The 22,830-nt window shown below is 57.6% G+C and overlaps 2 protein-coding genes and 1 long non-coding RNA gene across 3 annotated transcripts; all 3 read left to right on the forward strand.

Moving 5' to 3' along the window:
* The first annotated feature begins 269 nt into the window (after window positions 1–269).
* Window positions 270–4,758, forward strand: LOC119524476 (docking protein 3-like). Its single transcript, XM_037823184.1, has 5 exons — window positions 270–350; window positions 1,277–1,582; window positions 3,336–3,435; window positions 3,546–3,755; window positions 3,865–4,758. The coding sequence occupies exons 1-5, from the start codon at window positions 285–287 to the stop codon at window positions 4,527–4,529; spliced, it is 1,347 nt and encodes a 448-aa protein (XP_037679112.1). The 5' UTR covers window positions 270–284; the 3' UTR covers window positions 4,530–4,758.
* Window positions 4,759–10,540: 5,782 nt separating this feature from the next.
* LOC119524407 (PDZ and LIM domain protein 7-like) lies at window positions 10,541–16,214 on the forward strand (the record flags this gene model as incomplete). Its single annotated transcript, XM_037823030.1, has 5 exons — window positions 10,541–10,653; window positions 11,637–11,743; window positions 15,376–15,537; window positions 15,604–15,633; window positions 16,050–16,214. Coding segments are annotated over exons 2-5 (453 nt in total), but the record flags the coding sequence as incomplete, so codon positions are not given.
* A 2-nt stretch (window positions 16,215–16,216) lies between these two features.
* On the forward strand, window positions 16,217–19,817 carry LOC119524372. The gene is made up of 3 exons (XR_005214803.1): window positions 16,217–16,372; window positions 17,671–17,768; window positions 19,518–19,817. It is a non-coding gene; the product is annotated as an uncharacterized LOC119524372 (long non-coding RNA).
* Window positions 19,818–22,830: the final 3,013 nt, after the last annotated feature.

Raw genomic sequence — 22,830 nt, forward strand, 5'->3', positions numbered from 1 at the left:
AGGGGTCATTTATCCACAGGTGGTTTGAGGCCCCTGCCACACAGGTGCGGACCCCTTGGGCCGGCCAGAACCCCCAAGGATGAAATTCAGAATGCCCCAGAACCCCTCTCCTAGCTCCTTCACTGAAGGCTCGGCTCCCCTCCCCCTCCCCCCCAGGCCTGGCAGAGCCTCTGGACGGAGGGAGGGGGAAGTGGCCAGAAGGGGAAGTTTGAGGAGTTCCCCTCCGGCCTACCACCAGTCTCCTCAGGCCTTCGGAGCGGCGGCCCTGCGGCTCGGCCAGGGCCATGGAGCCTCTGGAGACCCCCGTCAAGGATGGCATCCTCTACCAGCAACACGTCAAGTTTGGCAAGGTGGGGACCCTCTGGCTGCCAGGCGGCCGTCCAGGAGAAATGGGGGCAGAGGGAACGGCCTCCTGCCCCAGCCTTGGACATCCCACCCAGACCCAGGAGACAGGGGCAGGGAGCTGGGATGGGGGTTCCAACCCAGGTATGGGAGAATGAAACCTAGCCGGTTCTGGGCCTGGGAAGGCCGAGGCTGAATGGGTCTCTGGGAGACCCCGCCTCACTTAGGAAGCCGAGAGCGGGGCAGGGGCTGAGAATCGGCACCTCCCAGTGGGCCCAAGCCTGGGGACTGTCTTGTTCGGCAGCCATTCTCACCCACGTCATGGGGGCACTGAGGCCCCTAGAAAGGGTCAGGCCCCAGCTAGGAGAGACCGCAGTGGTCCGGTGGTCCAGCCCCACCCCACTGAAGAGGGCCTGGCTCCTAGCCCTGTGATGGGGTGAGAGGTGGGCAGGGAGCTCGCCTCTCCCCAGCCAGCAGGCCCTGCACCCTTGCAGCTTGGCTGCAGCTGCTGCCCAGGCAGATAACCCTTCTGTTTCCTTTGCTATAAGCGATTTGCATATTTCCTTCCTGGCCATCATGAGGCTGAAGCCTCCCTCCCCACCCCACCTCTTGGCCCAAGAGCCCTTTATTGGGGGTAGGGTGGGGGGATGTGTGCGGGGAAACCTTCCACCCTGCATTCTCGGTTTAGTGATGAGGACGCTGGCACTTCTGGCAGCCACAGTCAGGAGAGGTTGGGGTAGGGGTGGGATTTGAATCTAGGGCTGATTGACCCCAAGCACAGACTCTTCCTCTGGCAGGGCCTCCTGCTAGGGGCCCTGAGGCATTGGGGAAGACGGGCTGGCTGGGATGGGCAGGAGGGTTTGCCGAGCCGCTGGATGCCAGGACAGAACCTGCCACCTGAGGGTCCTCTCCCCTGGCCCCTCCTCTCCCACAGAAGTCATGGCGGAAGGTGTGGGCACTGCTGTATGCAGGGAGCCCATCAGGCGTGGCCCGGCTGGAGAGCTGGGAGGTCCGAGATGGTGGCCCAGGGCCAGCAGGTGACAGGACTTCAGGGCCTGCCCGGCGGGGAGAGCGGCGGGTCATCCGTCTGGCTGACTGTGTGTCCGTGCTGCCGGCCGATGGTGAGAGCTGCCCCCGCGACACTGGGGCCTTCCTGCTCACCACCACCGAGCGCAGCCACCTGCTAGCCGCGCAGCACCGCCAGGCCTGGATGGGCCCAATCTGCCAGCTGGCCTTCCCGGTAAGCAGGGGAGTCAGCGGGGGGCCCCCTCACCCCACACTCGTCATATGCTTGCTTGCTCACATCCCATCACTCAGTATCCACCAAGCACCTCCAGGGCTGGAGAACAGCCCAGACGCCCATAGAGAGACTCTCAGGTGGCCGTGCAGGCTAGAAAGGAAATGGGATGCTATGGTGGACCTGGGCGTCAGTGGAGGGACGTCAGACCAGATGGTCAAGGAAGGCCTCCCCATGGGGGTGGACAGGGTGTCCGTGTCTCCAGTGCTGAATGAGAAACCCACCACGCAGAGGTCTGAGGAAAGTGTGTCCCAGACAGGGCAGACAGGGTAGGGGAGCAGCGTGTTCAAAGGCCCTGAGGCAGGAAAAAGTCTGGTGTGCTCAAGCGGCAGAAAGAAAAGCCAGTGTGGCTAGAGGGTAAGGAGTGGGAGAGGGGAGGAGGAGGTAAAGTGGGAGAGCTTGGCAGGAGCCAGATGAAACCGTCCTGGCCACAGTGTGGGGTTTAGGATTTTATTCTGAGCAAGACAAGAAGCCATTGGAGGGTTCAAGCCAGGGGCTGACAGTTTTAAAGTCTCACTGGGGCTGTGATGGGCCAAAAGGAAATTTAAGTCTGGCAGTTCCTCAAAAGTTAAACATCAAGTTACCATATGACCCAGTGATTCCACTCCTAGATATACATTCAAGGGACTTGAAAACCAGCAACCACACAAAACTTGCACACAAATGTTCATAACAGCGTTATTCATAATAGCCGAAAGACAGAAACAACCCAAATGACCATCCACAGATGACTGGATAAACAAATGTGGTCTATACATGCTGGACTATTATTAAGCTATAAATCAGAATGAAATACTGATACATGTAACAACTTGGATGAACCTTGAAATTGTTACGCTAAGAGCAAGAAGCTAAACACAAGATATCGTTTCATTCCACTTATATGAAAAATCCAGAAGTAAATCCATAGAGTCGGAAAGCAAATTTGAGGTTACCAGGGGCTGGGGGAGGGAGGAATGGGGAGTGTGACTGCTTAACAGGTACAGGGTTTCCGTTTGGGTTGATGAGAAAGTTCTAGAACCAGACAGTGGTGACAGTTACCCAACATCATGAATGTGCTTAATGCCACCGAATTGTACACTTCCAAATGGTTAAAATGGTAGATTTTATGTTATGTGGATTTTACCAAAATTTTTTTAAAAAAGGAAATGAGCAGAAGCATGAAACGGGGTACAGTACAAGCTGCTGCGTTTGACCCTGGCCGTGCTGCCCGGGGGGGGGCGGTCATGGTGCAGCTGTTGAGAGTCAGAAGAGCCCCAGGACTTGCCGAAGGATTGGATGTGGGGAAGGCGGGCAGCGGGGCGTCAAGGGCAGCCTGTGGGGTCGTGGTGCCCTGCCCTGCGTTGGAGGGAGTTTCCTGGGCTGGTGGCGGCAGGGTGAAGGCAGTGCTCACCATCCAGTCCGCATCCCTCCCCAATGCTCCCACCCTTTGCTGCTCCCTGCTGTCGGGGACACGCACACACCAGGCCCCGTCCCTGGCCAAGCTGGAGGGCCCTGGGGCCACCCTCCTGGGTGCCCAGCAGGCCATAGCTCCCCGACGCCCTCACGGGGGGAGCCACGTGGGAAACGGGCTTGACATGGAGTCCTGAGTGCTGACCCCTGCGGAGGGATAGGGGCAGGCAAGGGAAGCGGAGGAGCTGGTGTGTGAGAGGCCTGGGTGGACGCTAACCTCTGACCTTGGGGCCCCTTCCCCCAGGGCACCGGGGAGTGCTCCTCAGGGTTAGGAGAGACCGAGTCTCCGGCGAAGAGCCTGGTCCCCATGGAGGAAAACTCCATCTACTCCTCCTGGCAGGAAGGTGAGTAAGGGAGGCGCAGGGCCGGCCTCTGGCCAGCACTCCCAGGGCCAGGACCTTTGGGGGGACCAGTGGGATGGGGATGCGGGGGGCCCGTGCTGGCTTCTGCACAGCTGGAGGGGGAGCCACCCTCACGGCCACCCCCACGCAGTGGGACGAGTTTCCAGTGGGGGTGCAGAGGACGGAGGCTGCCACCCGCTGCCAGCTGAAGGGACCCTATGTCCTGGTGCTGGGCATGGACGCCGTCCAGCTGCGCGAGCCCTCCAGCCCCCAGGCCCTCTACGTCTGGCCCTACCGCTTCCTGCGCAAGTTTGGCTCTGACAGGTGGAGGTGCAGGGCCATGGGGCAGGGGGTGGGGTGCATTTTCGGGACTGGGGTGGCAGGGCCCGCTGGGGACCCCAGCCACTGGACACCCGCCACCATGGCCTACCCAGGGCGTTGTTCTCCTTCGAGCCGGCCGCCGCTGTGACTCAGGAGAGGGCTTCTTCGCCTTCAGCAGCCCCCGCGCCCCCGAACTCTGCAGGGCCGTGGCTGCAGCCATCACCCGCCAGCGGGACCGGCGGCAGGAGCTGGCCACGGCGCGGCCCTGCCCCCTGCCTCGGGCCACCTCGCTGCCCTCACTGGATCCCCCCGGAGAGCTGCGGGAGCTGCCACCGGCCTGCAGGAAGGCTCACGTAGTCCCTGAGCCCGGGCCTCAGAGCCTGCCACCGCTGCTGGGCTCCGAGGACCCAGCCTCGGCGCTCTACGCCTCCGTCTCCAAGAGGGCCAGCGGGCCCCCTGCCACCGCGGAGCACCTCTATGAGAACCTGTGCATGCTGGACGGGGGTCCCCGACCCCACGAGGCCCCCGATGGCGGCTGGAGCACCGGGGACAGCCCCATCTACCACAACAGCGAAGACCTGGGCTGGCACAGCCCAGGCCCCGACAGCAGCCTGGAGGCCCAGTACCGGCGGCTGCTGGAGCTGGAGCTGGGGGATGCCGGTGACGAGGCCGGGGGCACTGGGCGGCCCGGCGGGCATACAGGCTTCAAGGCCAAGCTGGTGACACTGCTGAGCCGCGAGCGCAGGAAGGGCCCCGCACCGTGTGACCGGCCTTGAACCCCTGTGCGGAGTGGCGGCAGGAGAGGGACAAGTGCTGCCCACCCCACACCCCCAGGACAGGAAGACAGGTGGGCGGGCAAGTGAAATGGGCACATGGACACACACACACCCATGTCCACTCTGGCCTGCAGGGACAGGCCAGGCAGTCTGGGGAGGACCCTGCACCCACCCCCAGTGTACAGTGTACAGAGGTTTGCTAATAATAATAAAGCCTCCCAGCTCCGGCCTGGCCTCTTGCTCCCCGCCTGGCCACCTTGTGGCAAACACCATGTCCAGTGCTGGGTTCCAGGGACACAGAGGCCCTGGGCCTGACCTCCACCACTGGCGGGCTCACATCCACTTGCACAGACAGACGGGGACGCAGAGACCTGTGACTCTGTGGAGGGATCCTATGCAGCAAAAGGAGGCAAGCGTCCGGGCAGGGGGAGAAAGGCAGCTGGGCCTCTGAACTGAGTGTGAAGGGCAGGCAGGCTGAGGCTGCGGCTGTGCAATGAGCTTGGTCTCCTCCTCAGGGGAGAGGGATGGTGTTACATGGGGCAGGGGTAGGAGAAAGGCACAAACTGGGGAAGGAGCTGTGTGGAGGACCACCAGGTAGCTTGAGCCTGGGAGGAGGTGGTAGGCAGAGGTGGAGGAAGAGGAGGGAAGGGATGTCAAAGATGTGCACCCCTAAAGCATTTGCTCCCTGCCAATGCACAGATACTGGTGGGAGAGCTCAGGCTTCAGTTTCCTCAGTAGTAAAGGATAAAGATCGGCCTGCATATTAGATGTATATCCATTCGTTCAGTGTTCACTGCGTGCCTCCTGCATGCCATGTTCACAACTGCCTCAGTTCTTCAAGGAGCCCACATTCCAGCAAGTCTCCTGAAGTTTTCCGTGGCTGCTTCACTCTTCTCTTTGCCTGCCACTCCTGTCATCCTTGGGGACTGCCGTGTGGGCAAGCATCTTGCTCCAAGGACCTGCCCTCTAGTTCCCCTGACCTCAGCTCCCCCTGAGCTGGCCACACCCTTGGCACAACCCGAACCTCATCACCACCAGTGACACACCACCTTGGCCATCTGATTTCCAGATGTCCCCTTTGACCATCTCCTCCTCACCTTCTAGCTCACTTCCTCTGACCAGGCCAGTCCTTGTTCTTCTTCCAGCCACACTGACCTGCAGCGATCCTTTTCTCATTGCCTACAAGGCTCTGATCCATGATTCCATCCTGCCTGGCTTAGATTCTGTCATCCACCAGTGTCACCACTCCCTCACCCTCCTCTCTCCTTCCATCTTATTGCTCTGGCAAAGCCCTGGCCTCACACAAACCCAGCTCTCCTCCATGCCTGTCCCTCTGGGAGCTGCCTATGGGTGGAAAAATTCACATCACCAGGCTAACCGCAGCTTCTTTAACAGTGCCATCGGAAACTGCAAGTAGACGAGCTGGGCTCTCCAAGTCACCCAGAGATCCCATCCAAGGAAGGCTGCTTTTCTTACTGCCCCCCTCACCATCATCATCCCTGCTCCTCTTCTGTCCCCACCCACTCTCACCTCGCAGACATCACTGGGGAAATGGCAGCCAACCTAAGCGAACACCCTCATCCCCCGCCCCCCAGTTCAGCCACAGATGTAGCAGCATCGGCACCCATCTTCTCCTTCCTGACCCCTCGCGTGGAATAAGCATCTGTTCCCCAAGCCCACCAAGGGCGGTTCCTGCCAGCACGTGCTCTGATCCCAGCCCCTCTCCCTTCCTCAAGGCTTGGCTCCCTCTGTCTGCTCAATCCATCAATTCTCCCTCAGCGTCACCAGTATCGTCATCATTGTCACCATTTCCAGTCACATGCAGACATGCTCTATAATTTCATATCTTTAAAAGAAAGCTCCTCTTGACCTTGCATTCCCCCTTTGCCCACCTCCCCTTTCTCTGTTCCTCTTCGCAGGGAAACTCCTCAAAAGAGTTGTTGATTACTTTCATTTCCGCTTTCTCACCTCCCATTCCCCCCTCAACCACCTCCAGCCATCCCTTAGTCCCTGCGACTCCATTGCACGGCTCTTACCAAGGTCACCAACTTCCTTGCTCCCCGCAAACAGAAGTGACCTGGATGCCCTTTGGGACACCCTGATAGCACTGACTTCTCAGCTGCCTTTGACAAACCTTGAAACACCATCTTCACTTGGTTTACCTCCTACCCATTCACTCCTTCCCAACCTCTTTTTCCAAATGTTTTTATTGTGGTAATAGATATATATCTCATAAAAATTTCTATTTTAACCATTTTTATAAATACAATTCAGTGGCATTAATTACATTCACAATGTTGTACAACCATCACCAACCATCTACTACCAAAACTTTATCATCACTCCAAACAGAAATTCTGTACCCATTAAGCAACAATTCCTCATTCCCCACCCCTAGTAACCTCTAATCTTTCTGTCTTTATGAATTTGTCTATTTTAGATAGCTCATATGTCAAATCACACAATATTTGCATCCAATTTATTTCACCCAGCATAATGATTTCAAAGTTTATCAACATTATAGCATGTTCAGAACTTCATTCCTGAATAATATTCCGTTGTCTGGAGACACCTCCATTTCATTGGTCCATTCCTCTGTAAATGGATACTTGGATTGTTTCCATCTTTTGGCTACTGCGAATAACACTGCCATGAACACTGGCGCACAAGTATCTGTTGGAGTCTCTGCTTTCAGTTCTTTGGGGTATTCATGTAGGATTGGGGTTGTTGGGTCACATGGTAATACTCTGTTTGCTGTGTCCTCCTCTGTCAGACCTCTGCCCAGGGCTCTCACCTCAGACACAGTGTAGCTCAACCCTGGCCACATGTGGAATCACCTGGGAGCCTTTAAAACAATCCCTGAGTCTGGCTGCACATCAAGGGTTTCTGATTCCCACAGTCAGGGTGGGGCCTGGGCACCCAGGGGTTTTTGTTTGAAATTCCCCAGGGGATTTTAGTGTGCATTCACGGTGGAGACTTCACTGCCCTAAGTGAGCCCATCTGGTCCCCAGGTTTCATAGATCATCTAAATGCAGACAATGCCCAGATCAGCCCAGACTGCTTCCCTGAGCTCCAGATTTAGGAATCCAACTGCACACTCGACATCTCCACATTTAATATGTGATTCCCAGAAAGATGGAGGAGACGTGGGGAGGCAGATTCTGCAGATTTGCTCACAGAAGCACTTCCTTTCCAGGATGGATCAGGCTGCCGTAAACACTTGTCACCGGAGATGTGTGAGCTGAGGCCAGGGGGATCCCAGGCAGGGTGGGAGCTGCTGGGACCCCTCGTTCCCACAATGGCGAGCCCAAGCCCAGCAGCCCCTACCAGCTCTGTAAATCCCAGGATACACTGGAGGTTACCCAGAGAGTTAGTGTCCCTGGTCTGGCACGCTTTCCTTCATTACAAATCTAAGCCCCTCTGCTTCGTGGCAATTTCTGTGAGGTTCCAACCAGATAGTGCATGGGAAGGTTCTTAGAAGCCTCCAGGACACTAAGGGCCTCGCCCTGGAGCTGAAGGAGCTCTGGCCACCAGGGGGCACTGCCGCCTAGCCAGGGTCCAGTTCCTACCCAGGGGCTACCCATGCAGGGAGCCCTGGGGGGGAGGGGGCAGGAGACATAGGGGGCTCCATCCGGGCCTGAACCTGGCACCAGCCCGAGGACCAGACCCCGGTCTTCTCTGCTGGAGGACTGCCAGGACCGCCAGGCTGCCACTTCTTCCTTTGCTCATTTGCCATTTTGCTTTCTCAATCCTTCCTTCCTTCCTTCATCTGTTCAATTCACTCTGCCATGTGCAGGCTCTGGGGAAATGGGGTGGACAAGACAGTCATGGGACTGGCATTCTGATGGGACAAAAAACATTAAAGAAACGGACAATACAACATAGATGCTGTTAAGTGCCACAGAGAAAAATCAAGCAGGAGAAGGAACTACCGTGTCCTGAGGCGTTAGGGGGTGGCTATTTTAGGTAGGGTAGTCAGGGAGGCTCCTTGGAGGAGGCAACATCTAAGCAGGGACCTGAACAATGTGAGAGTCTGCTGTTTAGGGATCTGGGAGAAAGTATTTCAAGCCTACGAAGCAGCAAGTGCTAAGGCCCTGAGGCAGGAATATGCCTGGTGCATTATGGGAACATCAAGGAGGCCAGCGAGGCAGAAGGAGGAGAGGGGCGGGAGGTGGACTCAGTTCATTAGGGGCATGTAGGTCACAGGCCTGTAGGTTTTATTTTAAGTGCGGCACCAGCCCACTGGAATATGAAAGCACAAGGTGACAAGGTGTGATTTCTGTTTAAAAATATCACTCTCACTGCGGTCTGGAGAAGAGCCTGGGGGGGCAAGGGTGGAAGCAGGGAGACCTGTGAGGAGGCTTTACAGGGGTCCAGACATGAGATGTTGGTGGCTCAGATAGCAGAGGCAGCAGAGGCCAGAAGGGCCGGAAGTGGGACCTATCTTGAAGGTGGAATTTGCAGACTGGGGGGGGGGGGGGGGGGGCGGAGAAGAGAAAGGAAGGGTGACTTCATATTTTTTACTGAACCTGTTGAATGACTGGTGGAGCCATTTACTTAGATAAGGGAGGAAGGGGTCAGAGAGGTGGGAAAATCATAACTTTGAGTTGGGGCATGATGGGCTGAGCTATCTAGTGGGCATCCGAGAAGAGACATCGTACAAGCAGTTGAGTTTTGGGGCCTGGAGTGCTTGGAGGGGGGTAAGGGCTGGCCATAAAACTTGGACATGTTTGGCTTACAGGTGGTATTAAGTCATGAGAGGATGGGGTCCTAGAGAGTGAAAGAAGGGAGATCTGATAGCACTTTGAGAGGCAGATGAGGAGACCCCCAAGGGAGGCAGGAGGGAAGCAGGAGGAAGCCAGGAAGCCAAGGAGAGTGTTTCCAGGAGCTCCAAGCTGGGAAAAGTGACACTGAGAAACCGCCATTTACTGCGGACCTTGAGAAGAGGGATTTCAGACGACCCGTGGGGACAAGAACCTGACTGCAGTGGGTGCATGAGAAAAGAAGAAGAAAGCAAGTGGAGACAGAGGATAGACGATTCCTGGAAAGAATTTAACTCTCAAGGGGAGTAGAATAAAAGGGTGGTAGCTGAAGAGGGATGTGGGGGGTCGAGAATTTTTTTTTTTTAAGATGAGAACTATTCCAGAAATTTGTAAAGTGAGGGAAAACATGCAGAAGAGGGAAAATGTGAAGAAGGTGGAAATGTCCTTGCAGGAGCGAGGTAGACTCCCCTCCACCTCACTCACCCGCATGCTCCCATGTGTGCTCAACCTTGCCCGCGCCTGCCTGAGTGCTGGGCTGGGCACTGGGGGCGCGTGTGGGGGGCGGGACTGTAGGGACACCACCACCGGAGGCGCTGCCTGCTTCAAAGGAGATGTAGCAAATCTCAGCCCACCTCGACCGTGTGCCGTAGGTGCCAGGGGGTGGAAGCGAGCGCAGGGGAGGGCAGGCTCAGGGGGAGCCAAGGGCCCCCTCCATCTTCTCCCTTTTTTTTTTCTGCAAAAGCAGCTTCAACCCCCCCCCGCGCCCCCTCGACTTGCCCCCATAAGTCCTTCCGATTTAGAAATTCCGGAGCCGCTGCTGGGTGAGCCTTTGGCCAAACCATATGTACCCGCACAGCGCGGCCCTGAGAAGCGGGTATGCTTCGCCCACTTTTCCGAGCGGAAAGTAAGGCTCAGAGACGAGTAATTTTGTCCAGGTCTGGGTGGTTTCAAGGCCCGCTTTCTCTTCACTCCGCCAGCGGAAGGATCAAGGCGCTTGGCCAGGTGCGACCGAGGCGGGGTCTGCCCCGGGTTTGGACTGTAGTCCAGGCCCCGCCCAGGCCCCACCTTCAATGCCTCCCAGGCCCCGCCTCAGGCCCCGCCCCACTGAAGCGACAGGTGGGCTCCAAGATAGGCGGGACTTTGCGGCTGGGTGGGGCTGAAGGGTTGGGCGGGGCTTCCCACCGATCGAAAAGCCGGTCGTTGGTGGGCGTGGCCCGGTGGGGGCGGGCCTATGGATCCGCCCCCAAGCGCGGGCTCAAAGCGGACGGCGGCCGCGGGGGCGGGGCCAGAACACAGGCCGCCGTTCCCAACGCGGCGCCTGGGAACCCGCGGCCCAGCAGCGCCCCGGCGGGGCCGAGCAGGTACAGGCGACCGCGCCGGGCGTCTCAGGCTGCCCGGGCGTGGGGGCAGGGGCCTGCTGAGGCTACCACAGGGGCATTAGGGGTCGTAGCCGGCACTGAGCTTCCTCCCACGGGCCGGGGCCCCTTCCCCCGCCCTCGCCTTCCTGTGGCGAAGCCGGTTGTGGCGGGGCCGATTGGCGCCTGCGCCGCTTCCTGAGGCCGGGAGCCGGCCGAAGCATGGGGCCCAGGCGGGGGAGCAGAGGGAAACTGAGGCACGTCGGCGTGGAAGCAGGCCCGTGTGCGGGGCACCACCCGCGCTGGGCTGCAGAATGGATCCCCTTCCTGGCCGCGCTTTGGGGGCCTGGCCCCCAACAATCTTCTCCAGGGCCGCGCCTCACCTCCCCCCCCAGCGCCCAGGGGTCCCGCCCTGGCCGCCAGCAGCCTCGGCCGGTCCCGGAATGGCTAGGACCCGCTCCAGCCGCCACCCTCCCCTCCCGCTCCCCTCCCCTGCCCTGCCCTCCCTCCCCTCCCGTCCCAAGCCCCCGTGTGCTCCCTCCGCTGTCTCTCTGTTAGGTCAGCTTACACGCCTTATATAGTCCGAGCAGGCTCCAGCCGCGGCCTGCCTGCCGGGACCTGGGGGGGGGGAGAGGAGCGCCGGCCCCTGACTCACCCCACCGCCCCAGGCTCCAGGCTGGCTTGGGGCGGGGGCGAGGCCGTGCCATCCTAGCCCAGCGGCCCACCTCCGGCTGAAAAGCACCTCCAGCCGGGATACGGGCTCCCCTCCCCTTCCCAGTCCCTGGGGATGGAGGGCTGCCCCTGGCTCTCAAGGTGAGGCCTGGCAGCCAGCTGCCCACCGCAGCCTGACAAGGTACCTGCCTACCCTGTGCCCTGGGTGTGCCCAGCATCAGCCTGTGCCTCCCTGGCCTATGTCCAAGGCTCCTGTGCACAGCTTGGCCCTCTGCCAGTCCGCCATGCCCACTACTCACCTTTCTCTCTCCTCCCAGGAGCAGACACCATGGATTCCTTCAAGGTGGTGCTGGAAGGGCCAGCACCCTGGGGCTTCCGGCTGCAGGGGGGCAAGGACTTCAACATGCCCCTCTCCATCTCCCGGGTGAGCCAAGGCTGAGCCTAGGTTGGGAGAGGGGTCTCCCAGGGGATTTTGGGTGCTGGGGTGTTTAGTGGGTGACGGGAGGAGTTTGAGCAGGAGCCAGCCAGGGGCCAACAAGTCAGGGAGCAGCCAGGTGGTGAGACATGGTGGGCCTCTGCCCTGCCCTGATGGAACAAGGCCACAAGGCCTCCCCCGACCAAGTGGATACAGGGAGAGGAGCCCCCTCATCACTCCCCAAGCAGTGCACTGCACCAGATGCCATCCACGAAGCTCCCATGGCCCACCTTGAGGCCAGGTGGATGCCCATTCTGCAGGAGGGGAGCCTGAGGTCGCAAGAGGAAGTGTATAAGCCCCTTGAGTGAGCAGTGCTTGGAGCCAGGCCCCAGGCTGGACAGCCTGTAAGATCTTCACTTCAGCCTCACGGCTGCCCAGGGGATAAGAATTGCCATCCGTTTTTCCAGACGAGGGAACCCAGGGCTCAGAGAGGTGGAGGGGTTTGTTCAGCGATTCCATGCCACTCAGACTGGGCCTGCAGTTTGAGTGGGTGGGAGAAGGGGGTCTCTTTCCAGCCTCCATGATGCCCTCCCTCCCCATCCACTGGGCCCATGCAGGATGCAGTGGCCTATGACCCCTTGCAGGGGTGGGCAGCCCCGGGGCAATCTCCAGGGCTCTGGCTTCAGCTCTGGTGGGGGGCGGAGCTGGGGGCTGGCCCCTCCCTGTGGCAGGGGGATTGCCTTATAAGCCCAAGAATGCAGCCCCACGCTGGGATGGCCAACGGGTGGCTGGAGTCTGCAGAGCCCAAAAAGGGCTGGCCTGGGCCTGGAACCCTGAACTCCCGACAGGGGATCCCTCTGGCTAAGGGGTGGCCCAGGCCAGGTCCCAGCCCCAGCTGTGGGATGAATTGTGGGGCAGAGAGAGCAAACTGCCTGCCCATAGTAGGTGAGGCCAGCTCCTTGGGCTGGTGACTCTGCTCTCACTGTGGCCTGGGACTTAGGAGAGGGGGGTACTTCCTGCCCCACATCCTCCTGCTCTGGAGGCCCACCCAAGTGCCCGGTGGGCAGGCAGCTGCTGGCTGGAAGTCGGGCATGCACAGCCTGGAGGGGTCCAGAGGGTGCTTCAGGCACTGTCCAGCCTGAGAGGGGCCTCAAGGTGGAGTCTGTCTGTGGGAGATGAGCTTGGTGGCCAAGGCAGGCAGGGATCCAGTGTTCCTCCCAGGGACATATCCACAGGGTCCCCCTGGAACCTGTCCTGCTGGGTAGGCAAGGGCACTGTTCCCCTCACTACACAACACACCACACACACACATTCTCAAGCCTTGCCAGCCCTGAAAACCTACCCTCCATCCCTCTTCCTGGGAAAGTGCTGGCCAGTGTGGCCAGGGAGCCCTGGACCTTGGCTGGTTTCAGCCTCCGTTTCTTCATCTGTCGGGGTGGGCCACATAGTAACCCAGGGGATGGACATACAGATGTGGCCTCTTGGGGGCACTCTGGGCCAGGCTTCTTCGTCAGCAGCCCTGTGCGTGGGTGGGGCCACCAGCTGAGCCCAGCCTGGAGTTGGACCTAGGCAGGCAGACCAGCAGGCGGGGTGGGCTTTTTTCTAAGCTGGGCCAGCCCCCTCCCCCTTTCCTGACCCCAGAATGGAGGGAGGGGCTAGGGCTGGCTGTGGGCCCAGGCCTGGGAGATGAGGTAATGTCTGGGACTGGGGGGTTGGGCTGCTTGGTGGAGCCCTCAGGCTGACTCACCCCTCACCCATTGCTCTGTTCTGCCCCCTGGCCTCTCCCCTCCTTGGTCCCTGGGGCCTCACCCTGTCCCTGGCCTGAGCTCCTCTCTGCTTCTCTCCACTGAAGCCACCACCTCCCCCAGATTCTCCCTGGCTTCTCTATCCACCTCTCTGACTACTCCCCTGCCCTCCTCACCCCAGGGAAGGAAGCAGTCCCCACCCTCCTCCAGAAGCCAGCCACTCCTGTCCACCCAAGACCCCCAGTCCCACACCTCCCAGGAGCTGCCCCACTTGGGTAGGGAGTGGCCCAGCCAGGTTTCCCTTCTACTGACTCACTGTGACCTTGAGTAAGTCACTTCCCCTCAATGGTGTCACTTCCCCCAGCCCATTATAAGTAGTTGGTTTAAATAAAGGAGACATAGGAGACCCAGGCCCCAGGCCCAGCCAGGCTGGGCAGGGAGTCTTTCCAGGTGGGCCTAGCAGAATCCTAATCCTGCCTCTTACTAGCTGGGTGACTGGGGGGCAAGTTGCTTAACATCTCTGTTTCCCTGGGTGTAAAATGGGAACAGTTCCAGGCTGAACTCCACAGGGTCGTTGGAGGAGTCAGTGTCAATATATGGCCTAGAAACTAGTAGGTGTTCAACAAATGCAAACTGCTGTTACTACTTTTCTTATTTAGCAAGTAGAGAAGCCACCCAGCTCTCTTACCTCCCAAACAAGAACTAGAGCCAGCAGACCCAGCTGCCCTGCCTTTTTGTCTCTGCTCTGGCCCCTCTGCCATCTCTCTGGAACTTCTTCCCTCTCCTCTCCCTGCCCAGGCTGAGTCTGTGCACCAGCCTATTGGCGTTGCCTCCTGGGGCCTGGGGCAGCCTGTACCTCCCCCCACCAGAGCTCTGTGTAATCTAAATCTGCCTTTGAGTGCTTCCCCACAGAAAGCCTGATTAGTCACAGGCCCCGAGGCTGGCCAGGCCACCTCCACCTCTGCTGCCAGGGCTGAGCTAGAGGGCTCCAAGGGCCCAGTGGGGTCTATCAGGATGCAGCCCCACGCTGGGATGGCCAACGGGTGGCTGGAGTCTGCAGAGCCCAAAAAGGGCTGGCCTGGCCTGGAACCCTGAACTCCCGACAGGGGATCCCTCTGGCTAAGGGGTGGCCCAGGCCAGGTCCCAGCCCCAGCTGTGGGATGAATTGTGGGGCGGAGAGAGCAAACTGCCTGCCCATAGTAGGTGAGGCCAGCTCTCTCATCCCAGGCCTCTCATCCCAGGCCTTAAAACTGCCAATGGCTCCTCCTGCCCACAAGGTGAAGCCCTGGTTCCTTCCCCTGTCATCCGAGGCCTTCATAATTTGACTCTGCTCCCCATGCAGCACACCCTTTTCTCCTTTTGTCCCTGGTGGCTTCAGCTGATGCTGCTGATGACCACTCTTCCCAGCCTCCTCTTTCCCCTCACTTATCGCAGGAACCAGGGATTTCCACTGGAAACTCGAAGGATGGGGGTGGGGAGGGTTGAAGTGGCATTGGAAGGCTTGGGGTGACACTGACTTACAGCCCTTGAAGCCCTGGCTAGTGCCTAGGGCTCTGTTCAGGCACTGCGATGACGTGGCTGTGGTCACTGCAGAGCTTGGGTTTTATCCTGGATGGCTGTTTGTTGACTTCTTAGCAATTTCTGGACTGTGGGAAAGGGTGGCAGAGGTACCTGCAGATAAATAAGCAGGGTGATTGGGGTGATGGTGGAGCTCAGATGAGCCCCACCCCTGCCCCAGGTTGCTTTGGTACCCAGCAGCTGCCCAGGAATCTGCTGCATGAGGAGGCTTTGCATCTTGGATGCGGGACAGCTTGGGAGAGGGCAGGGTTGCCCACCATTGGCCTCAGTTTGGTTTGCAGAGTCCTGGCCGCCCTGACCCGCACGGTCTCTCCGCAGCTCACCCCAGGAGGCAAAGCTGCACAGGCGGGCGTGACGGTGGGCGACTGGGTGCTGACCATCGATGGGGAAAACGCCGGGGGCCTCACGCACATCGAAGCCCAGAACAAGATCCGGGCCTGCGGGGAGCGCCTCAGCCTGGGTCTCAGCAGGTGTGGGGGCGCCTGCCGGCCGGGTGGGGACACCCACGGGGCCGGCCCTCCCTCACCGCCTCCCCTTCTCCTCCAGGGCCAGCCGGTTCCGAGCAAACCGGAGAAGGTAGGCGGCAAGCCCGGGGAAATCTGGGCGGCCGGCGGGGCGGGGTCGGATGCCTGGGGTGGACCTACCTGACCCAGCGCAGCCTCGGTAACCCCATCCCTGATCCCGGAGTAGAGGGGCAGAGGCCAGAGCTGGGGAGGGCCTGGGGAACCCGGAGTTGAGCCGGAGGCTGCCGCACGGTCCGGCCACCACGCATGTCTGTTTGTCCGTCTGTGCGCCTGTTCGCCTGCCTCCATCCCGCCGGCCTGTGCTGCGAGCCCGCACCCACGTAGGCTGAGATCGTCGCTCCCAAATGGCCTCTTGAAAACCGAATCGCCCCTCCCCCGTCGCCTCCGGCCAGATGTGGGGGCGGGGGGTGCCCCCCATCGGCCCAGGCCCCCGCCCCGCCCGCCCTGCCCGGCTCTGTCTCCGCCCAGGCCCCGGCCCCCGCCGCGGACCCACCGCGGTACACCTTTGCACCCAGCGCCTCCCTCAACAAGACGGCCCGGCCCTTCGGGGCGCCCCCGCCCGCTGACAGCGCCCCGCAGCAGAATGGGTACGTCGGTGCCTGCTGTTCACGCAGTGCGTCCGTCGGCCTCGTCGCGTGTGGGCAGCACTGCCCCAAGAGCATGACCCCAAAGGCCTGGCTGTGAGCACTGAGCCCTCCTGGCTGTATCTTCCTAGATGATGTGTTCCTGCCCAAGGACATGGATGGGGTGGAGATGGATGAGACTGACCGGGAGGTGGAGTACTTCAAGAGGTAGGTGTGCGGGCTGCTGTTCACCCACTCACAGGGCACCCCAGGGCCTGGCCCCTCGGAGAGCCTCTCCGCCCCTCCTGGCCTCCAATAGCAGGGAACAGTGGAGAGGTTTGGGCAGTCAGGGCTCTCTCCCACCCAGCCTAGCTGCTGGGACCCAGGGAGCCAAAGGAATGGGAGGAAGAGGCATGCCAGGCCCATGGAACCAGGGCTGTTTATAGCAATATTCGTTTTGTTTATTCACTGGCACTTCCTCTGCCCTGTGCTTGGGCTGAAAGGGGGAGAGAGCATCCACGAATGCACAGTTTGGTTAAGATGCTGTTAGAGTCCAAATATTGGGCATGCTCTAATGACAACCAGAATGTGTCATGACTTGGATAGGGATGGGTGCCTTGCCAAAAGGATATGGTACCTATCCTCTAGGAAGAGACTAAAACCTTGATGTGGATTTTCCTAAAGAAAAAACTCAGGCATAAATCAAGAATAAGAGGGAAGAGTAAAGTTTGTTTTGGATCCTGGAACTCAAACCATATTGATAAGTGTATAATTCAGTTAGTATTTGGCTTAAATGGGCTTGTTGGGCTAGCCTGGGAAATGTTATTTTTGCTATTTTCAACAGAGCAAATATCTTCCAATTGACTTATCAAACAACTCCATGGACTTTTAAAATACAGCCCATTTTTAAGTTGGAGGCTATCTGTACAGTAGTTCCTCTACAGTTATACATAAAATGTTTTTACTGTAAAATTTAGTTAAAGTTTATGTTGTAATAAAATATTAGTACTAAATAATTAAGAAAAAAAAAAAGATGCTATGAGAGGCTAAGGCTGTGGGGTCTGGGGATGGGGAGCCAGAAGAAGGACTGCAGACCAAGCTGGGTGTGGGTCAGGCCAGGGAGCCTTCCCAGGGAGGTGACGACCAAGCTGAAACTCACAGGATGAGAATGAATCGGTCAAGTAAAACAGAAAAGGGCACTCCCAGCAGTGGGGGCAGCACCGACCAAGGTTTGAGGGTGAAAGGAAGCACGCCTCCCGGGGGATAGAAGGCAGGCCAGCATAGATAGAGGGTGAAATAAAAGGTGGCACAGTCTGTTCCTTTCGTGTGTTGTCCCCTCAGCTCATGGGCGGTGGTTCCTGGGCTCTATCCAGGAGGCCCCCCACCAAGCCAGCAAAGCTCTGTACTTGCTAGACCCCAATACCAGGGAGCCAGAGGGGTCACGCAGAACTGACCGGTTTCTTGAGGGGTCCAGTGAGGAGGGGGGGCACTTCTGATTGTGCTCTCATGTCTTCCAAACCCAACAGGTTCTGTTTGGATTCTGCAAAGCAAACTCGTCAGAAAGTTGCTGTAAACTGGACCAACTTCAGCCTCAAGAAAACCACTCCTAGCACAGCTCAGTGAGGTACAGTGACACCCGACTGTTGCACGCCACCCTCTCGTCACACTCCACCACCTTCTGAAGCCCCTGCCAGGCCATTTCATGCTCTGGGGCACTGAGGTTGGACTTCAGGCTCGGCAACCCCAGCCCCTCCACCTTCACCCCACTGCGATGGCGTCACCGGTTACAGTCTCCAAAGGTCACGGCTCTGTCCTGTGGCCACTGACCCAGGCCTCTGTTCCCCCATGATGCTGCCTGGCCCAGGCCCTCCTGGGAGCTCCTCCTGCCTGTTTTTCCTGGACTGCCTTCCCCAGGGCTATCACTGTCAGCCTGCTCTTCCTCAGGGGAGCAAGCAGCCAGGGGACCTGCCCCCACCCCCTGACATTATCAAGATTTGGGGTGGAAAATCCCACTTGCCTGGCTTGGCTCCCAGTTGGCAGCTACAGGGGCACTTCCAGCTGACACTGGGCAAGAAGGGGCCAGCCCTGGGGAAGCAGTGAAGGGGGCAGAGGAACTAGACTCAGGCCTTGGAGGTCATTTAGGCATGAAGGAGTGGGTGGGGCTCTTCCAAAACAGGACAGAGTCCATGAGCTGCCTCTAGCAGGCTCTGGCTGCCCCTCCCAGCCACCTGCACACATCCTGTTGTCCAAAGTGTCAACGTGTCAGTTGATATTCTGGACTGGGAACAGAAGACTGGAGAAAGCCTGGGCTGAGGATCCCAGTGCAGAAGTAAAGCATAGGAGGCAGCCACAGGGCCAAGTGGCTGTGCAGTCCCATACCCAACTCAGCTCTTCCCTTGGGGTGAGGCCTTTCCTGGCAGGCAACCCTCAAGGCAGTGAGAGGCTGGAGCAGGTGGGCCCCCTCTGGAGCATGTCCCCACCTGTTTCTCCACCTCTTTGCAAGACCAAGGCAGCAGCCTCTCTTTGGGCTTCCAGAACCTTCATCTTAGCTGCTGAGTCTCATTGTCCCCATTTGGGTCAGGACCCCAACCCTTGATAGCTGGCCTTAGCTGCCCAGGGGAATCCCAGAGAATCTGAGGCCAGGGAACATTTGGGGCTGGGGTCCCTGTGACAGAGATCCACCCTTGTGCTGCCCCAGAGTCAAGACTGTTGCCTTTAGCCCTATTCTGTTCCAAGATCCTTTGCCAAACTTAGAATTCCCCACCCCCACCTGCATCCATTGCTCCTCTGAGAGGAAGACTTGCATCTCTTCCTACAAGCCCAACTCCACTGTCATCCAGGAAACTCAAACAACCATCCTCTCCCATTCCCTTCTCTTGTCCCTTTCCCACCTTGACTGATCTCTTCTTTTTCCAACCAGGAAATGCCCCTCCCCTAATAAATCCTCCCCTCTGAGCCCTCTCCACTCTCCCAAGTGTATCAGAAAGCAGTGCTGGCACCAATCAGGACCCGGCCCAGGCCTGGGTAGCTGGGGCTTGAGGCAGGGTCTGGGTGCACAGCTGGTCGCCCCCGGTACCTGTTAACAGGGAGCAGATGCTGTAGGCTGGGGTGTTAATGCCCCCTGGCCTGGGTGGACTCGCTTCAGCAGGGGGTCCCGGACTCCTCGAAGATTGTTCTAAATCTCTTGAGATCTAGAATGAGGCTCTAGGTGGTGACAAAACTCCAGGACTCCATCCTCTGCTGGAGGTGATCCAGGGAGGGGAAAAAAAGGAAAGACAAAATTCCTGTCCCCCGTGGGGACCTAGAGCTGGCTCATGGGGCTGGAGTGAAAGCCGCTGCTCACCAGGTGGTCACGCACTTTGCTCTTTCTCAGCCCCTGCCAGGTCGAGCTCCTTCAAGGTGCACTGATATCCCGACTGCCAGCGGAAGGTCTACAGTTTCCTCCTCCACGTGCCCCACCCACCTGCCCGGGACCCTGCTCCCACCGCCCCGGACCAACCAAAAGCTGAACGGATGCCAGCCGTGCTGGGGCCCACAGCCCTCAGCAGGGCCGCTTCCTGGTGCTACTCAGCCTTCACACTCAGCCCGGGACTGCGCCGGCCCATGGGCCGGGGGCTGATGGTACTGCTGGCCCAACACTGCTCTCTTTGTGTTTGGTTTTCTTGTTGTTGTTTGTTTTTGGTTTTGTTTTATTTTTCCAATTCTTTACTTTTGATACTGTGAAGATCTTTCATGTGGAAAGATAAAGCAACATTTGGACACAGAGTTGTGCGCTTGGTGATTTCCTGGTCTTGGTGGGGAGTGAGATGAGGGCTTTTCTCAGAAGCATGGGATCCGCTTTAGTCACCGACTCTATGGAGCACCTACTCCATCAGCAGTTTGGCATAATTTTCATTTAATCCCCGTAGCAATCCTAAATGGCACTGTTATCCCATTTTACAGATGAGAAAAACCAAGGACAGGAAAGTGACTTGACTGAGCTCAGTCTGAATGACTAGGATGAGAGCACAGGCCTTTATGACCCGGCCGCAATGCCTTTTCCTCCTGTTGGGAGGACTCTGGGAACCTGGAGCCAGCCCCTTCCCCACTCTGTGCCTTGGTTTCTCCCCAGTGCAAGATGGGGGAGTTGGAGGGGTATACAGATGGGGAAGGTGTCTCAGAAGGTCCTTTGGAGGCCTTTGTGGACTATGCACCTGTGGCCTGGGCTATTGGGATTCCTCACACTGAATTAACAGTAGCCAGGAAGTGGGGGCAAATTGAACGTTTATAAATTAGATCTGACTTTCTAATGAGGATGGGACATGTAGCCTAAGTACTTGAGAGTTGAGAGGGTCAAGTGCCCTGTAAAGTAGGGCTAAACTACTTTACCTCACCCTCTACCCCTCACCCCCATCCTCCCGCTTCTGTTGATCTGGTATGTAAATTCAGGTTTTGTTATAAGGGGGTTGCTAAAAACACCTCACGTATACCTGTGCCCAAAACCCTTGTCCCCAGTGTAGTTTTCTCTACTAAAACCAACAAACTCCTAACTTGAGCTTAGTTGTGGGGTGCCCTGTCTGGAGACAGTGACCACACAGTAAGATCCCTTTACAGAGTGTTGTGAGCAGGATCAGAAGCCACTCCCTCCTTCCCCCCACCACCCCCCATTGAGCCCTGCCTGGTGTCACCACAGGGCCACCACATTTCCTGGCAGTGAGTGCCAGCTTCCTCTTGGAAAGAAGCAAAACAATGCATTGGCCACAGGCTCACAACCCCTCATCCCTGAGCTTTCCCAATCCCCAAGAAAGTGTGGACTTCTCTGGAAAACCTTTCTCGGTACATTTTTCAGCTCTCCCTTCAACTCTTGTCCCAGACTCCTGCCCTCGAGTCTCAATGGTGTAGCTATTTGAAATTCTGCTTCATCTTTCTAAAATCACAAGTCTGACCAAGCAGCCTGTTTTAGTTTTCTAGGCTGCTTAGGCAAATACCAATGCAATGGTTTGGCTTAAACAATGGGAATGTATTGCTTATAGTTTTGAGGCCTAGAAAATGGCCAAGGCATCACCAAGGCAATGCTTCTTAAAAAGACTGGCTGCTGGTGATCCTTGGCTCCTCTGATACGTGGTGGCACCTGCTGGTCTCTCCCTTCTCTTCTGGATTTCGTTGCTTTCAGCATTTTGCTTCTGCAGCTTTCTCTTTATTCCGTCTGTATGCATTTGTGTATAAAGGACTCTAGTAATAGGATTAAGACGCATCCTGAATGTGGTGGGTTACACCTTAACTGAAGTAACCTCATCACAATGTCCTACTTAAAATCCACAGGAATGGATTGAAGTTAAGATGTTTCTTGGGGGACATACATCTTTAGTCTACCGCACAGCCCCTTCACCTACAGAGAAAGACAGACTTCTGTTGATGGCCCCTCCATGCCTGGGGCCCCTGCCTCACTCGCTTCAGCCATGCAAAACGACTTCAGCTCCCCAAGGCCAGGCACCCTCAAGTCTCCCAACTTTTACTCAGATATTTCTCTTTCCAGATTACATTTCCTTTCATGAATTCCTGCTTATCCTTCATGTCCCAGCTGAGAGGCTGCTTTTGCTCTGAAAATTGTGAGAACTAGTCTGTTCAGCCTTTGTGATTGTTCCAAAATTGAGAATTTGTCTATCTTACCATATTTCTCCTTAACCTCAAGATCTGTCTATATTTCTGTCTCCTCAACAGCGAGCTCACAAGCCAGGTTGCTGTCTTGTTGGTCTTTTATCTGCTTCAGCACTGTGCATGATGCCCAGCACCCAGTAGGTTCTAATTAAATATATAAATGAAGGGGAAAACAGCGCTGACCATGTCATTCCTCTTTTAAAATCACCCCAATCACCCATGAAGCTGAACTTACTTACTTATCTTGACATTCAAGGGCTCTTCCTGCACTGAGCTCAACCTACTTTGTCAGCCTTCTCTCTGGCTGCCTCCGCCTCACTCCAGCCGCAGTGATCTAGCTCTTTGTTCCTGAGGAATCCTTGTATTTGCACATCGCCAGGCTTTTACTCCTGCTATTCCTCCTCTCCCAGGTTGGGATTCCTACCCTTTCCTCAAAGCTCAGATTCGGGGTCAATGAATGGCCCCAGACCATTAGTCACTCTGAGCTCTGTTATAAATAGCACGAACAACAATAATCGTTATCACATATGGACAAAGACTCGCGGTCAAAAATCACTCTCACCAGCATTTTATTTAGCCCTCGTCACCCTGAACATAGTATTGTGTCATACAGATGAGGACACTAGTCAGAGAGGCAGGCAGGGCTCCTTGAGTCATTCACGCCGCAAGCCCCACCCTGCCCCGCCCTGGGTTGGAGGTGGAGACGCGGCCGGGATCCGAGCTCCCGGGCCACGAGAGGGCGCAGTGTCCACCGGCGGGGGCGTGCCTGATGACGCCAGGCAAGCGCCCTCGGTTCGGGACCAGCGATCCCCACTCAAGGAACCGTCCTCTTTCCACCGGGCTGGGCTTTAGCCTTTAGCGCATGCTCCAAATTCTCCAATGTCCCACAATGCTTTGCCTGCCGTTTTTCCCCTCAGCCCAGGCAACATCTTTGTAGCCAGCCACAGGGGGCGGGCCGCTGCGCCGTAGAACTGCACGGGACAAAGTTTGTCCCTCTGCGCGATCCGGCCTCGGAGGTCGTTGCTAGGCGCCGACGTCCGCTTCTTCAC

The sequence above is a fragment of the Choloepus didactylus genome (assembly GCF_015220235.1).
Source record: "Choloepus didactylus isolate mChoDid1 chromosome 11 unlocalized genomic scaffold, mChoDid1.pri SUPER_11_unloc1, whole genome shotgun sequence".
Taxonomy (NCBI): domain Eukaryota; kingdom Metazoa; phylum Chordata; class Mammalia; order Pilosa; family Megalonychidae; genus Choloepus; species Choloepus didactylus.

What these genes read in the sequence shown, in the direction of transcription:
- LOC119524476 (XM_037823184.1), top strand. Translation starts at nt 285, where the DNA reads ATGGAGCCTCTGGAGACCCCCGTCAAGGATGGCATCCTCTACCAGCAA. An exon ending in AACACGTCAAGTTTGGCAAG is followed by an intron (nt 351 to 1,276) that starts GTGGGGACCCTC and finishes CCTCTCCCACAG; the next exon opens with AAGTCATGGCGGAAGGTGTG. An exon ending in CTACTCCTCCTGGCAGGAAG is followed by an intron (nt 3,436 to 3,545) that starts GTGAGTAAGGGA and finishes GCTTCTGCACAG; the next exon opens with CTGGAGGGGGAGCCACCCTC.